General features: G+C 63.1%; 1 protein-coding gene across 1 annotated transcript; it reads left to right on the forward strand.

Moving 5' to 3' along the window:
* The first annotated feature begins 1,622 nt into the window (after positions 1–1,622).
* On the forward strand, positions 1,623–10,128 carry FGF3 (fibroblast growth factor 3). The gene is made up of 3 exons (XM_046644089.1): positions 1,623–1,842; positions 4,183–4,286; positions 9,757–10,128. The coding sequence occupies exons 1-3, from the start codon at positions 1,623–1,625 to the stop codon at positions 10,126–10,128; spliced, it is 696 nt and encodes a 231-aa protein (XP_046500045.1).
* Positions 10,129–16,554: the final 6,426 nt, after the last annotated feature.

The raw sequence follows: 16,554 nt of genomic DNA on the forward strand, positions 1-16,554 counted from the left end.
CGGCACACCAGCCCCTCCCCCAGGAAGGACCAAGGTCCCAAACCCTGATGCAAGTAGAAGGGATGCGCAAGGGGACGCCAGCCCACACGGCTCGTCCCAGAGCCCCTGGTCAACTTCATGCCAAGGCTGTGGTCTAGACCGCTGGGCCCCACCCAGCTGGCAAAGCCCCCTACTTGAGCCCCCTTGTCAGTATCCAGTGGGCTGCCGGCCAGGGGGCTGCTAGAGGGCAGAGGCCAGGGGGGCAAGAGAAGGGAGCAGGGATGTGGCTTTTCCCAACACTGTGTCCGGAGCCCCTCTTCACTGGGGTCCCCAGGGGAGACGGCCCCCCACACACTCCAGGGGCATCCACATGGCTGCTCAGGACCCACCAGGTGGGGATGTTCCCCCCGGACTGTCACTACTGTTCTCTTCTCTCCTCTCCCTTCTCTGTGGCCACCAGACTTCCATGCTTTTCTCTGGGGAGCCCTCCCACACTCTCTCCGACTCCATCAGTTTCTTGGTCTCTCTCTCCTTCTCCCTGTCTGTGGATCTCTGGCATATTTCTCCTGTACTCGCTTCCTTCCCCTCGTTCGGTGTCTGTCTCTCATGCTCTCTGGGGCTCTCTGTCTCTGCGCCCTTTCTCTGGCTCTCTGGTCTCCCCACCCCCCAACCCCCAGCTCCCCAGCCCCCTCTCTGGTCCACTGCTGAGACTGGACCCTCTGGGGCCCGCCCGACGTGTGAATGAAAACCTCACCCTTCCGGATCCGCCCAGTTGCGGTGCGCGACAGGACGAAGCACCTCCCGCGGGGCCCGCCACACCTCGGGCCGCCGGGGACAGCGCCCCGGCTCCGGCAGGGAGCCCTGGGCGCAGACGCAACCCCGGGACCCCCACGCGCGCCCGCGCCCCGGCCCTCCCCTCCGCCGCCCTCCGCGGCCCCCTTCATTATGCGCCGCCTTTAATGGGCGTTTGTCAGCGCGACTTCCCCGCAAGTTGTTTTCGCGGACATCAGTCATCGGCGGCGTTCCCATTGTGCCGGGGGATTGATGGGGGCCGGGAGGGGGTGACAGGGCCCGGGGCGGCCGCCTCGAGGCCTCGGTCTATAATTTTCGGAGGCATAATTGGTCTGGGGGAGGGGGCGGAGGAGGGGCGGGGGAGGGACCTCTCAGAGCCGGGAGGGCGCGCGGGGGCGCGAGGCGCGCGGCGGAGCGGAGCCGCGGCTCGACGGCCGTGCGCGGGGGGCGAGTGTGCGCGGGCGGCGCCGGGCCCGAACCCCGCGCCCCGCCGGGCTCCCCACCCGCCCGCCCGGCCTCCCGCCCCTCCCGCCCCTCCGCCTGGGGACCACGTCGGCCTTTTGTTGCCGAACTGTCTTTTCTTTCAGTGTTTTGCGCAGCAACGGAAATTTCACCCGATCCTGGGTAGAAATTAAGAGATCTCTCTCTCTTTCTCTCTCTCTCGCTCTCCTCTCTTCCACCCTCCCTCCACTCCCTCCCCTCCCCCCACCTTCCGCGGAGCCCGAGTCGGCACCGCCAGGCGCGGGAGCCGGCTCGCTCCGAGCGCCTCGCCCCGGCCCCGCTGCCGCCCCTTCCATGGGCGCCGCGCTCGCCTGCAGCCGCCGCCGCCGCGGGGCGGGCGCGATGCCACGATGGGCCTGATTTGGCTCCTGCTTCTCAGCCTCCTGGAGCCCGGCTGGCCCGCCGCGGGCCCCGGGGCGCGGCTGCGGCGCGATGCGGGAGGCCGCGGCGGCGTCTACGAGCACCTCGGCGGGGCGCCCAGGCGCCGCAAACTCTACTGCGCCACCAAGTACCACCTCCAGCTACACCCAAACGGCCGCGTCAACGGCAGCCTGGAGAACAGCGCTTACAGTGAGTGTCCGGCACCCGCGGCGCCGCGGCGGGGGTCCCCGGGGAGGAGCGGTGTGCCCCGGGAGAAAGGAAGGCGCGCGAAGGGTGACCGGGAAAGTGGACCACCCACCACTGCCAGAGGGAGACCCTCGGGGTCCCCTTTTCTCCCCTCCACGTCCAGGAGAAGAGCACGAGGGGAACTGGGTGGGGGTGGGGGGGAGAAGCTCACGTCCGAAGTGGGCACTGGCGGCTGCAGCCCGCTGTCGGGGCCAGCCGGCCCGGCCTCCCCTCCCCACTGCCCTCTCGTCCGAGGGGGCGCGCAGCTGGCCGTCTCGGGGCTCCCCCCTGCTCCACTGGGCTCGGTGGCCCTGACAAGTTTGAGCCCTTTGAGTCTTTCGGAGAAAAGTCGCCGGAGGAGGCATATGTCATCCTCTTTATTGTTTTGACTTCTCCTCCTCCTTTGGCCGACCCCGGAGCGCCCCGCCGTCTGTCCCCTCCGCCCTGCGCGCTCGCGGCCGCCCAGGTGGCCGCCTCGCGCCGCTGCCTCTGCGCGGAAAACTCTCGCCCGGCAGCGCGGGGTTCCCGGGCCGCGGCCGCCACCGAGAGTCATTTCTCGGGGCCAGAAGCCGCAGCCCTCTCTCCTCCACCCTTGGCAGCAGAGCGAAGCAGGGTGGACGCACCGGCCGCCGGGTTGGGGGCCGCGGCATACGGGTTACGAGGATGGAGGGGCGTCCCTCCGGGTCTGGGGGCACAGAGACACCCCTACCCCGCCCCGCAGCGGGGACCCGCGGCGGGACTGCGCTACAGCCAGAGTCCCGCGACGCTCCAGGTTTGGCTCCTCCGGCCCCGGGGCCCGTGACCAGGGCTGAACCCTCCTGCGAGGAGCGCAAAGCCAGGGGGTCGAAGCAGCTCTGCCCGGTGGGGAGTAGGAGACCCGAACTCCGGGTCCAGCAGGACTGCAGTGGGGAGCGTGGGAGTGTGGCCAGGGTCTCGCGGGTCCTCCGCGGCGACGCGGCGCTCGGCGCTCGCCCCAGGCGCAGGAAGAGGTACGGTGGGTTCAAGGCGGCGGCGGGAAACCGCTGCTTCCTTGAGGAAAGCCGCAACTGTGCGAGGGCGTCTTACGAGGACGCCTCTGGAGCCGCGCGATGAGGACCAGCTGCCACCAGGGCGTCCCCGTGCGCAGGACGGGCCCACGGGAGCGCCGGAGCTCACCTCTCGGCGACACCCCGGTTCTCTCCAAATCCAGTCTCCCCCTCGGATTTGCAGAGGGTCCAAATTCTTGGGGCATCCAAGGCGGGCAGCCTGGAGGCAGAAGAGGGCGCGCACCTGCAACCGCCCCTGTCCCCCATCCAGATGGGCGCCTCTCTGGTTCTCTGGCCGGCGCCGCGGATGCGCCCAGCCTACGTCCCCGGAACGCGAGAACCTGCGCCCCGGCGCGCCTCCGGTGGCCCCGCATCTGGCCCTATGATCGCTGTCATGCTGGGGGCCAGGCGTGCGCCCAGAGATGCGCCCCCTGGAGAGGGCACCGGCTGATGCCCCAGCGCCCCGAGGGCCTTCTCAAGGGACAATGGCCCCACCTGGGCCTTTGTTGCAGGCCACCATGAAAAAGCATGCTTGTGTCCAGAAGGAAGGCATTAGAATAGATTTAAATTTTCTTACATACAGTGAGGAGTGGGAGAGCCCGGGCCAGCTTCCCTTTGTGAGCTCTGGGTCTAAAGGGGCTTCTTGCCGACATCTGGCATCCCAGGCCTCCCCTTTGGACAGTTATCTCCCGCCCAGGTCCAGGGCCAGCAGGTTTGGCTGGCACCATCAGTGCACCGTGTGGATTATATTATCAGCCGGCTTCATCGAGGGTGGCTGGGTCCCCCCTCCCAGGACTCCACAGGCCTCTAGGACAGGCAGCGTAGGTTGGGAGCTCAGACTCTGGGATCTGCAGATGGAGTTTGAATTCCAGCTCAAATGCCTGTGTGATGTCCTGGGCAAGTCATTAAACCTCAGCAGTCTCGTGAAACTAGCGGGCAGGGTTGTTGAGTGGCTGCAAGAGCTCCGCGTCTTGCGTGACCGCTGTGCCCGGCACGGAGTCAGCGAGGACAAATGTTAGCTTCATTATTCCCCCCGGCTGGAATTCTTTTCCCTGGAGAAGCCTTCCCTGGTGCTCCTCTGGCTTCACTCCCTGCCCGGTAATTTCTCCCTCCTCTGAATTTCCAAAGTCCCCTCGCCTGGGTATGTGTTGCTCCCACTGTCCCCACCCGTTCCCCCGAGCCGGGGTGCTGCTTAGGGCCAGGCCAGCGGGCGCTCAGCCCTCCCCTCTGGGCTGTCTGGGAGGTGGAGGGAGTGACGAACCTTCCTGAATCTTCCCAGGTATCCTGGAGATAACGGCAGTGGAGGTGGGCATTGTGGCCATCAAGGGCCTCTTCTCCGGGCGGTACCTGGCCATGAACGAGCGGGGCCGGCTCTACGCTTCGGTGAGTTCAGTCTTGTGAGAGCAGCCATCCCCCTTAAACATCACGTCAGGGGACAGAGGGGACATGAGCAAGATAATGCTTTTGCCCAGGGACGTGCAGTCCCTGAGCCGGGGCCAGAACCCCAGGCCCTGGGGCTCCACGCCCAGTGCTCTTTCAGTCGCTTGGAGGACTAGGCGCACGGCCCATAAGGAGGGCCACGCTGGGAGTTAGACAGGTCTTATGTCCTCCAGTGCTGCCGGGTTAGAAAAGGTCCCTCCAAACGTTTTGTGCTCACCGTTATTGCCCTTCCCTCAAGGTAGCTGAGAGCAGGGGAGAGACAGTCCCTCTGATTTCCGCGGAAATAAATGGACCCAAGTGAGCCTTGGGGCGAAACAAGGGTGTGCATTGGGCAGCAGCCCTCCTGTCGGCTCACCCAGAACTCCCCTGGGGGGCAAGGAGAGGAGGAAGCAGGGTGGGACACAGCCAGTCCTCCCCACGGGGGCAGAAGCAAGAGCTGTCAGTGCTTGGAAGCAAGATGAGAGGGAGATGGTGCCCGTGTCCCAGGCACACAGGCTGGAGCCCGCTCCATCTATGGTCTGGGCTCCCGCAAACAAAAAGGGTCCCGTGACCCTGTGGGTGTTGGCAGTGCCCTCTGCAAGGGCGGGGGCGGGAAAGACACGGAGTGAAGTACACGGAGCTAGGAAATTTGCAACCTGCAACCAGTCATTACATGCAATTCGGCTGATGCTTCCTTGAGCAATGAGAGGTTTTCCATCCACACGTCACCTAGACGACGCGGCCCGAGGACCAAGCTCCATGAGCTCCATCCCTCGGTTCAGCCCTGGTGGCGGGGAAACGCACCCACGTCGCCCTCCCCCTTTGAAGTCGGGCAAAGCGTGGTGAGGAGAAGTCGCAGGAAAACCCTCCTTAAAGCCGATGATTTCAGCACAGGTTTTCGCTGTTTTGCTAAAGGAAATGCATGAGCTGGAATGCACTGTGTGTTTACCCTGACCACTCCGGAGAAGCTGTTTCTGGGAGGAGGGACCCTCTGCCCAGCCTCTTCTGTGTGCTGCCACAGGCTCCAAACACCAGTTGTGGTTTATCTGGACATGCCCCCAGCCCGGGTCTGGTCTGAGCTTTCCTGGAGGTGGACTCTGGCCTTCCAGACCCTTCGGGGCCCGTGCCCCTGGTGCTGAGGGAGTGGAACTGACTTTCTGTTCCTGAAACAGCCTCAGACCACCCACAGCCGCTGCTATCCCTTAGGGAGAGGGGACGCCCAGGAAGGGGGTCTTGTCGGCCTGCAGGGATGGTCCGGGTCTTCCTGACCACAGACGGCCTTCCGCCCACGCTGGGGAAGTTCACAGAGTCGGGCGGGGAGGGCTGAATCCGGAGGGAAGCTGAAGGTCTCTGCCATCTCTTCTATGGGGGCCCCAGCCCGGGGCCCTGGGGCACAGAACAAAGCATGATCTGGTGGATCCCAGTGGAGCAGAGTCTGCCTGTGGCTTCTGAACCCAAGAGTTGACAGTGCTGGCTCTGGGGAAGGAGGAGGAGAGGTTCCCGGCCCCATGGGGGGTGGCCGGGAGGTCCAGCTGGATGGTGTGGAACTTTTCAGGAAGGTATCCCTGCCTTGCAGATAGCCTGGGACGTGAGGCTGCTCGCTGCCACGCCTGTCACCTGCCACCCCATGCCCCATCCTGGGGACCGCCTCCTTGCCTGCGGGCGCTGTTCCCACTGCCCCACCCCTTGGCTGTCTGGGCCCCTGGGTCTTGGCTGTCAACCTGTTTCTCACGTTCCAGGCCAGCTCATCCCCTTCTGTGGCTTGGTGGCCTTTGCACTCTGACAGCTCCCACTTCCAGCCCTGACCTCCCTTCCGAGTTATAGATCACCCCCCAAAAATCTTGACGGCTCGAAGACCCCGGGCAACTGAACTCAGCGGCTCCCCTGACCCCCCACCATAATTATCGCCCCACCAGCCACTTACTCAAGCCCAAGGTCGGCTGGGAGGCATGGTGGACGCCTTCTCTCTCAGCCCCCAGTCAGTCAATCTCCAAGCCCTCAACTGTACCTGTTGAGTCTCTCTCTTCAGTCCACACCCATTGTTCCTCTGCCTTTGCCCCGCAGCTGGTGCCCTTATAACTCAGGCCTCCATCACCTCCCACCTGGACCATTAAAACAGCCTTGGGACCAGACTGCTGGTCTCCAGCCTCTGCCTCCTTCTGTCCATCCATCCATCTATACATCCAGTCACCTTTCCTTCTTCCTTCTATCCATCCATCCATCCACCCACTCATACTCCCTCCTTCCCTTCCCCATCCATCCATCCATCAGTCCACCCATCCGTCCATCCATCTATCCATTCACCCATCTGTCCATCCGTCCATCCAGTCACTTTTCCTTCTTCCTTCCATCCGTCCATCCATCCATCCATCCACCCACTCATACTCCCTCCCTTCCCCATCCACCCATCCATCCATCTATCCATCCATCCATCGATATCCATTCATCAACATCCATCCATCCACCCACTCATACTCCCTCCCTCCCCCATCCACCCATCCATCCATCATCCATCCATCATCCATACACCCATCATCAATCCATCATCCATCCATTCATCCGCCATCCTTCCATCATCCATCCATCATCCATCCATCCATCCATCCATCCACCCTTTCATTCATCCATCCACCTTTCCTCCCGCCCTCCCTCCCTCCTTCCCTTCCTTCCTTCCATCCACCCGGTATTCATTCCTTCATTCATCAATATCTTGGGCACCTACCATATGTCATAACTATGCTGAGGGGTCTTCCTAAAATGCAAATCCACTCATGTCATGGCCTCCAGGTCCTCCCTGTCACCCACAAATTATCACCCCGGTGCCTTAGCTCAGCCCACGGAGAATCAGCCTGGACCGCCTTCTGCTCCCACCCCCCACCGTCATTCCACAGCTTGTGCCCGCCTCCAGCCTCGGGACCCTCCCTCAGCCCTCCAGAACAGGCCACAAGGCTCGCCCCTCCATGCCTTGCCCATTCCTTTACGTGCTGGAACGCTCCTATCCCTGAAAAGCTCACCAGCAAGTGCCGGCTCCTCATCAATGACTCTCTCCAATATCAGCTCGTTGGGGAAGGTCTCTCAGTCCACTTCCTCCTCACACCTTCATCCCGCTGACCGCTCTGCCATCCCTGCACCCTGGGCCCGGTCCCCCGGGGCTCAGAACCATGGGGGTGGCAGCCGTGCCAGCCCCCACAACCCCCCGCTGCCCCGGGCTGGCTTTTCTGGAGAGGCTCTGAGCGCTGGCAAAGCCTGAGAAGGAAGGGCAGCCAGGACAGCAGGCTGTCACATCCCAGGACAAGGACAGACAGTGGAGTCGGGGTGCGAGGGACTCGGGGGAGGGGCTTGTGGAGCAGAGGGTCCAGGGTGGGACAGCAGGGACCGACAGGCAGTGGGGACTGTTGGGAACTGTTGCCACATCGAGTCTTGGTGGCAGTTCCCTGCCATCTGTGCCCCGGCCCTGAGCTGACACCTTCCTCCTGGTCATCTCGGCACCCCCCAGGAGCCCCTGCAAGGTGCGAGCAGGTGCTCTTTCCCCCCCTTCACCGAGCGCCCTCCTCGGGAGGACCTGAGCCCCTCGCTCTTGGAGGCTCACAGGACTATGTCCCTGCAGAGAGAAAGTCCACTCTCTGGCTTCCTAGGCTCTGGGCCCCAGCCCTGGGGGACGCACCCTCCCCTCCGCTGAGTTTCTCACAGTCCAGCACGGGGGCCAGATGCTCCTGCAGCCTGCCCAGCATGGGGTGGGGGGGCGCGCGGGTAAGTCTGCCATGAGCCCACCCACCCACACCCAGACGGCCCCGGAGCCCCACATGCCCAGGGGTCAAACACAGGCCAGAACAGCTTCAGATCCACCTGTGCTTTGGGGCCTGGCACCATCCCTGGGCCTCAGTTTCCCCATCTGTAAAGCGCAGAGGTTGGTCTCGGGCAGTGGCATCCGTACTGTGACCCAGGGAGCTCCAGGCATCTGCTGAGGGGCCGGAGAGCAGAGAGGGGCTGGGCTCCGGGGGAGAGGGGGCCCGCGCCCTCGATCCAACTGGAGCTCCCCCTCCCCCACCTCTGGACCTGCCTGTCTTTGGAAAGAAGTGTTCAGAACTTAAACGTTTGCTTTCTGAGGTCCTTCTGGTCACATACTGCCCGGTTCAGGGGTCTGGCCTCGACCAGCCTGTGACCCTCAGGGACCTCAGGGCCACCTGCACTCAGTAGCTGCCCCATCCCCCTCCCCAGTGGAGACAGACCCCAAGGGTCTCCCACTCCTGCCCCCTGCCCAGTGCTCGGTCCTTCCACCCGCCCTTCCCTGCCCCCCAGCCCTGCCCTCCAGCACAGAGCAGGGAGGGAGGCACTGGGGTGGGGGGACCTCTGGAGAGCCCCCCTGCCTGCAACTGGAACTGAAGCCTCGACTGCGTGGCCATAGGCATACCCAGCCCTTCCCCAGCCCCGACTGGGGAGACCCCACGCAACCCCTCAGGGGCACTAGTGGAAGCTCCTTCAGTTCTGAGTTTGCGTCTCTGACCCTCCAGATGCCTGCACCCGAGGGGGCAGGGACCTACATCCCCCAACCCTGTCCCAGGCTGACACGGGTCCCCACTAACCTCTGCCGACAATCAACCTCCTCTCCATCCTGCTTGTGCTGGGGCCCCCCCCGCACCCCCCCCCCCCCCAAGGAGGGCAGTGTCTCTGCCGTTCACTGGTGCGGCCTTCCCGCCAGGCTCCCAGCTTCTGCTCTGTGCGTGTTTGTCCCTCTTTCATCCTGTGGGACAGGGACCCGAGGCCAAGACAGCGGCTCTCAGAGTTCAAGTCCCAGAGCTGGGACCCACACTCACTGACGGATGGAAAACCCGGGCTCGTAAAACCTCCACCACGTTGCCCTTCCCTCCTCTCTTCCGTGTTCTCTTTCTTCTCTCTCATTTATGCAATTTATTCAAAAGCGACTGGGGCATCGCCCCTTCCTTTGTCCAGATGTCCGGTGCTGCTGACGTCCGTGCCACAGGCAGACGTTTAGGGCACCCGGGCTGGGCAGGCTGGGTCTCTCCTTTGCTGAGACAAGCACGCATCTCTGTGCTGGGGACGCCCCCCCGCCCCAACCACAGTCAGTGCCCGCGGAGGGGGCGACGGAGCTGGGGGACCAGAGAGGGGACGCAGGAGAGGCCAGTCTTCCGAGGTGCTGGGGGAAATCTTAGCAGAGGAAGGGGCTCTTGAGCTAAATCCTGAGGCCAAGTTCACCAGACGCAGGAGGGAGGAGGGGCAGGCCGGGCGGAGGGCACCGCCCAGGCAAAGGTGTGGAGGGGCGAGCGTTCGCGGGGCTGGTGGGATGCACAGCTGGATCTGGCAGGAACAGAGGAGGGTGGGCGGGCCTAGCAGGGGAGCATCCCCGGCGCCCTCTCCCCTCCCCGTGTGGCCTCCGTGGCCACTGACCGTGGTGTCTTCCCCCCGCGCCCCACAGGAACACTACAGCGCGGAGTGCGAGTTCGTGGAGCGGATCCACGAGCTGGGCTACAACACGTACGCCTCGCGGCTGTACCGGACGCTGCCCGGCGGGCCCGGGGCGCGGCGGCAGCCGGGTGCTGAGAGACTGTGGTACGTGTCGGTGAACGGCAAAGGCCGGCCCCGCAGGGGCTTCAAGACGCGCCGCACGCAGAAGTCCTCGCTGTTCCTGCCCCGTGTGCTGGACCACAAGGACCACGAGATGCTGCGGCTGCTCCAGAGCGGGGCCGGGCTCCGCGGCGGGCCGCCGGGCAAGGCCGCCCAGCCCCGGCGGCGGCGACAGCGGCAGAGGCACCGTGTAGACCCCCGGCCTGATGGAAGGGGGGCCTGACGCATTCTGGCCCCGCTCTGGGCTCCGAGCTCGCGGCCAGACCCACTCAGCAGGTGTGGACCAACCCATGCCTGGGGGTCCGCTGTCAGCTGACCATCGGGCCCGGCAGCTTTCCAGAATGGACTCCCCCTAACCCGGCCCCTTTCTGCTGCTTCTGAGCTGGCTCCTGTTTCCAGGGCCAACAGAACACGTCCCCAGCCCTTCCTGAGTCTCTCAAACAAGGGTCGCGGCAGATCTAGGGGGGCTCGGGGGTGGGCGGCTTCTAATGAAGACCCGGTGGTTTGCTGGGCCAGGAGCCCCCTTGCCCCCAGGAAGACCGGCGGAAGCAGGGGCCCAGCCGCTGAGCAGTCTCGCTGCTGCGCAGCTGTGGGCCACGTGGGGGTCTGTGTGATGGAGACATTAAAGTATTTTATTCTACTATGTTATTGAATAGATTAGAACACGGTGCGAGGGAACCCTGGTGGTCTTTGCTTGAACGGATCTGCCTCGTGACGATAGCAGCGTCTGTGCCAAATCGCGATTTTAAGACGTGAGATTGTATTCTGAAAAACGGGGCTAAAGAGGCATTTAATCCCGTGGTTTGGAAAGTTGCAATTTTTTGAAACCGATAGATGGTTGATGTGGATGGAAGGAAGAGGCTAGTTGCTTGTGTGTGCGCAAGTCAGTTCCTGTGGGTGTCTGCATGCAGCTGTGTGTGTGCACACGTGTGTCCATCTGTGTGTACATGCATGCATGCATCTGTGTATATGTACACATGCAATTGTGTGTGTGTGTTCCTGGTTGTATCTGAAGGTATTGTGCATACACGTGTGCACACCCATGTGTAGAAAGAGAGAAAGAAAGAGGTTTACTTTGTTTAGAACTCCTAAAACGCCCCCTCCGTCGTGCAGCCATGTGCTTCTCCGTGGACGGCTCTGAGCTCCTGTGCTGTGGCCAGGTATGGCCCTCTCAGAGTCCTTTATCCCTGCGACCTGCCACCAGGGCCTTGAGCATTCCTGGCTCTGCCTAAGAAAGCGAGGCTCAGAGGGGTGACGTGATGTGCCGGGTCCACAGCGAGTAGGTGGCCAAGCTCCGTCTTGAAACAGGTGTCTTCCTTCTCTGCTGCCCCCAACACCCGTTCCCCCAACAATGGCAGTGGGTGGGGTCCCCTGTGACCGCCAAAGGGCACAGGCAGTGCTCTCATTCTTCCCGGACCTTGCGGGGGGCAGCCGTCCCAGGTGAGGGGTGTGGCCCAGGCCTGTGCCCACAGAGGACTGTGGCGCTCTGCTCCCCGCCCGCTGGGGTTGGTTCACACTAGCCAATCGCGGGAGGAGGCCGGCTCAGCACACACTCATGCGATGCCCTGGGAGGATCTTGGCAAAGAGCAGACAGCATGGGACCTGATGCCCCGCCCTGCCCCCCACCAGCCCCTCGGTGAGTCGGGTTTCAGGAGTCGACCCCCTGCGGGAAGAAACATTCGTGGCAACAATCGGCAACAGCAGCTAGTGCTGGGCTTTCCCCCTGGGGTTTTGTCGTTCGTCTGGGGTGAGATGGAGCAGGTGCAGCCATCACTCCCATTTTGCAGATGAGGAAACCGAGGCTCGGCGGGTGAACGTGCCCTGGACGTGCAGTTAGGGGCGTGCGGCGGTGTCGGGTTCACCCGGGCACTGGACGCTCCACGATCCACAGATGCCTGTACCTGAAGGCAGGAGACAATGGGGAGTCTTGGCTCATGTTTAAAATGGATCATACATGATAACGTGTGGTTTATTTTTTTTTTAATTTTTAATTTTTTCCTTTTTCTCCCAAAGCCCCCTCCCCAGTACATAGTTGTATATTTTTAGTTGTGGGTCCTTTTAGTTGTGGCATGTGGGACACCGCCTCAGCATGGCTTGACGGGTAGTGCCATGTCCATGCCCAGGATTCGAACTGGGGAAACCCTGGGCCGCCGAAGCAGAACGCACGAACTTAACCACTTGGCCAAGGGGCCGGCCCCCCGAACGTGTGGTTTCTGCGGGTGACAGGCTGTGCTCGGTCCGTCCCCACCCGCCCTGCGGGCCAAGCAGCGTCACTTTGGACGTGGGTTACGAGAGAGTTAGGGGTGGAATTGTGGCCCCCAAAGGCATATGTTGACGTCCTAACCCCCCAGTGCCTCTGAACGTGGCCTTTGGAAACCAGCTCGTTTCAGATGGAATTGGTTAAGATGAGGTCACGATATGGGGCCTTGCTCCCGTGGGACCGTGTCCTCGTAAGAAGGGAAGTGTGGACGCAGATTCACACACGGGAGAGCTCCTGAGAGGATGGAGGCAGAGAGCGGGTCGTCTACACATCGGGGGCTGGCAAAGCCCCAGCAAAGTGCCCGGAGCTGGTGGAAAAGGGCCTGAACGGACTCTCCCTCCCGGCCTCGGAGGAGCCCGCCTGCCGACTCCTTGATCTCGGACGTGCAGCCTCCAGGCCTGGGAGACTGTCGCCTTTTGTTTAAGCCTCTGTGGGGCTTCATCTCAGCAGCCCGAGCAGACTCATACAGGGGCAGGGCCCGGCCCCCTGGCCATTCGGGTGGCCCCCAAAAGTAGAGGGACCCTGCTCCTGTTGATGAGGGGAGGCGGAGGGTCCCCAGGCTGAGGAAGGGTTCCGGGGCACCAGCTGCGTGGGGTCCACGGGGCTGTCGACACGGGGCCCATCAGACACGGGCCCTGATGGTCTTGGGGTGCTGAGCACGGGGCCACGGAGGAGTCCACAGAGAAACCTGCAGAAGCATGCCCGTCCCTCACTCCTTGTGAACTCGGACAGTCGCCCCAAATCACCTTTTTGTTTTCTAAGCGATGGAAACGAACCCAACAGGGAAGAAGCGTTTAGTATCCGTTTAAAAGCATGAAGGAAATATAGCGGAATCCAGTCACCACGTCAGAGCCGCTGCGCCCAGGGAATCGGGGAGACGGCCTGGCACAGGAGGGCGCTTTGGGGGCCCCCCTGCGTGGCAAGTGCCACAGCCACCCCCACCTCCCGGGCGGGACAGCGGGGTGCGGGAGGAGCTGTGAGCTGCCCGAAGGCACACAGCTCCGGGGTGCTCTGGTCCTGGACGCCCACCCGTGTCTGCTGCGGGCCACGGAGTGAGGCCCTGCGAGGGGCCAGGGCTGCTGTGCCCAAGTCGGTGTTGTGGGGAAGGTCAGACGGCTCTGCCCTGGGCTTCACTCTGGCCTGGCCTCCCCCCGCCCGGGACATCCTCGTCCAGCACCCGTCTCCTGGCACTGCCCCACCCGCCACGGCCGCAGCCCACTGAGTCCACCTTTGGGTCCTGCGTTCATCACTGCCTTCTCTCCTTCATGGGACATGCAGGGCCCCAAAGAGCCCTCCCGGGGGAGGGGGGTGCTGGAGCAGGTAGGAACCCCCGGAAAAGGAAGTCAGGGCGGGAGTGGCGCCTGGGAGCCCAGCACTCTTTGCTGTTTGGCTGGGACCCTCCCGCTCATGCCTGGAGCGGGCAGAGCCTGGAGGCCGGGCACCCGAGGCTCCATGAGAAGATGCCGTCTGAGCCAGGACAGGGCGTCCCAGAGGCTCCCTCCCCTGCGTTTGCCGTCACCCCCACCTGCCCAGCCAGGGGGAAGAGGGAGGGGGAAGAGGAGAGGGGATGGGGCAGGGGCTGGGCCTTCGAGAGTCTCCGGACTTTGGGTCAAGAACCTGCAGGAATGGGAATGCAAATGCAGCAGCCGCTGTGGAAAGTGGGACGGCTGTTCCTCCAGAGTTAAACTCAGAATAAGCAGATGATTGGGCAATTCGGCTCTGAGTCTACGTCCAAAAGACGTGAAGGCAGGGGCTCTACGGGATGTTTGCGCAGCCGCGCTCACAGCAGGGTCATTCACCATCATCAAAAGGTGGAAATGGCCCAAGGGTCCATCGATGGCTGAACGGATGAACCAATGTGCTGTAGCCACACGGTGGAATATTACTCAGTCCTGAAAAAGAAGGAAATTCCGGCACACGCTACAACCTGGATGAAACTTGAGGACATCACGCTGAGTGAGACGAGCCAGACACAAAAGGACAAATCCCGCGTGATCCCGCTTAGAGGAGGACCGAGAGTCGTCAGATTCACAGAGACGGAAAGTAGGCTGGTGGGCGCCAGGGGCCCAGGGGAGGCAGATGGAGTTGGTGATTAACGGGGACAGAGTTTCCGTTTGGGGAAGATGAAAAAGGTCTGGAGACGGATGGTGGGGATGGTTCCACGGAGAGCGTGAATGTGCGTAATGTCACAAGATTTAACACTTAAAAATGGACAAAACGGTAAAGGAATAGCAAAAAGGCTGCACCCCCTTGACTGTGGGAGTTGTTACTCATCTTAGCGCCGTCCCCTCCAGAAGGAAACCGTCAGGAGCATCAGAGATGCTCAATGAACGGGGCTGAGTAAACGGAAAAATGAGAGACTCTTTAGGGAGTGGCCAGCTGGTCACCCCGCCTGGTGGGAGCTGACGGGGAGGCGGCCGGGTGGCCTTGGGGCCGGTGGCAGCTCTGCTCGCCCCGGCCTGGTCCCCTCCCGCCCGCCCCCAGGAAAAGGCGGCCCCAGCCCTGGGCGGCTCTCTGGTCCCCCTCTGGCTCCGGTGGGGCAGGCAGGACGGGCCCTGGGGGACGGGGCTTCAGCTGCTGGAGCGGGCCTTTGAGCCACTCCCCGGGGGTCGAGGGACTGGGAACGGTGATCACGCTGGTCTATAATTGGCGGTCCCCCATCGGAGGGCGACCTTGCCTGGGCCACATTCCAGGCCACGCCAGATATAGCCCCGGGGGCTGACCCCGTCCCCTCTCAGGCCACAATAGCTGGAATACCAGGGGGGCCCACACTTGTGCCTGAGCGCCCGGGCCGGCCGCACCGTCCACCCCTCGGAACGGGCTCTGGGAGAGGGGCTTCTGGGTGGGGAAAGATTCGGACACGATCAGGTGTGAGAGCCCCGGGTTGGCCTCGGCCTCTCCCCAGCGTCAGTTTCCCCATCTGTCAGATGGGCTCCCACGGTGGCCGTGGGGCTCCGCGGTCGGCGGGGGTCACGGCCTGGCGCTGGCCTGGCTCGGAGACAGGTCAGAGTGATCCAGGGCTCCCCCCATCGCTGACCCTGACCCTGCGCCAGACCCGCCAAGCGCATCCCGCGCTGTCCAAACTCAGCACATCTGGTGACTCAGGTCCCTGAACCACCTGGGAGGCAGAGCACCTGTCTGCACCCGCGCGGGGAGGACCCCGACACCCAGACCAGACCCGGGACGCAGGCAAGGTGGCAAAGCCGGTCAGACGGACTCGCGTCCCCGCCCGTAAGCCCCAGAGCTTGCCCCTCGCCCACCACACCCCGCAGGCTGCCCACACCGAGCGAAGTGGACCTCCTGGGCTCTCCAAGGAGGGGGCGCCACCCCGGAGCCCCTGCCCCTGGCCCTCCCTGAGTGCCGGGGGGATGCTGGCTGAGCATGTGAGGGGAGGGGGCTGTCGCGGAAGCCCGCCCCGCTATCTGACTCTTAGGACTGGGTTCCCTTCCTTTCCTCTCTGCCCTCCTCCCTCCATGACCCCTCACCGTGCAAGAACAGGTCTATTCGAAAGCTCAGATTCCTGTCTCCAGAGGGCAGAGCGAACCCCCAAGCATGCAGCAAGCCCCAGTGGCTTTCTCAAGAGTCGTCTGCTCCCTGGGATGCTCTTCCCGCCTCTCCCTGCCTCCTCCCTCCTCTGCCGCCCGCCCCGGCTCCTTTCCTCACTCCAGCCCCACTCCTCTGTCCCTCCCGAGCTCTTCCCTGCCACAGGGCCTTAGCACACGCCGCCTGGGGAATAGTCTTCCCTCTGCTCTTCACCTGACTGGCTCCTCCTCATCTTCGCTTCACGTCTCAGGGTGTCACCTCCTCAGAGGGACCTTCTGTGACTGCCCCATCCAAAATTGGGTTCCCTTGTTGTTTTCTCCCACTGTACCTTGTTATTTTCCTTCACGGAACCTGACACAATCTGTAATTATCCCGTTAATTGTACCCTCGCTGCTGGTCCCCCCAACCATCACCCACCTGAGGGGTGAGGCATCTGCTGATCTGTCCGCCACTTCAAGGCCATCTGGTGGGGGCTGCTCAGAGAAAGCCCCTCCCCAGACTTCTGGCCAACTCCCTCTGGCCGAGAAACTGGGGGGCTCGTGATGGGAGCCCTGGGGTCTGTGTGCACAGGGCAGCGAGGGCCAGGGGGACACGGACGGAAGGCCGACAGTGTCTGCTACATTCATCCTTCCTTTCGCAAATGAGAAAACTGAGGTTCAGAGAGGTTATGCAGTTTCCATGAGGTCACACAGCCAGCAAGGGGAATGCCAGGGCTGGTCCAGGGTCTCCCGAGCTCCAATGCTGTCACCACCCTGCCTGGCACCCAGGACTGCGGGACGTCAGGGAGGGGGCACGAGGGTGCAGCCGCTGTGCAAGACACGTGACCCAGCTCCTCGCCATGTGTTC

The sequence above is a fragment of the Equus quagga genome, chromosome 17 (genome assembly GCF_021613505.1).
Source record: "Equus quagga isolate Etosha38 chromosome 17, UCLA_HA_Equagga_1.0, whole genome shotgun sequence".
NCBI lineage: Eukaryota > Metazoa > Chordata > Mammalia > Perissodactyla > Equidae > Equus > Equus quagga.

What these genes read in the sequence shown, in the direction of transcription:
- FGF3 (XM_046644089.1), top strand. Translation starts at nt 1,623, where the DNA reads ATGGGCCTGATTTGGCTCCTGCTTCTCAGCCTCCTGGAGCCCGGCTGG. An exon ending in CCTGGAGAACAGCGCTTACA is followed by an intron (nt 1,843 to 4,182) that starts GTGAGTGTCCGG and finishes GAATCTTCCCAG; the next exon opens with GTATCCTGGAGATAACGGCA. An exon ending in GGGGCCGGCTCTACGCTTCG is followed by an intron (nt 4,287 to 9,756) that starts GTGAGTTCAGTC and finishes CGCGCCCCACAG; the next exon opens with GAACACTACAGCGCGGAGTG.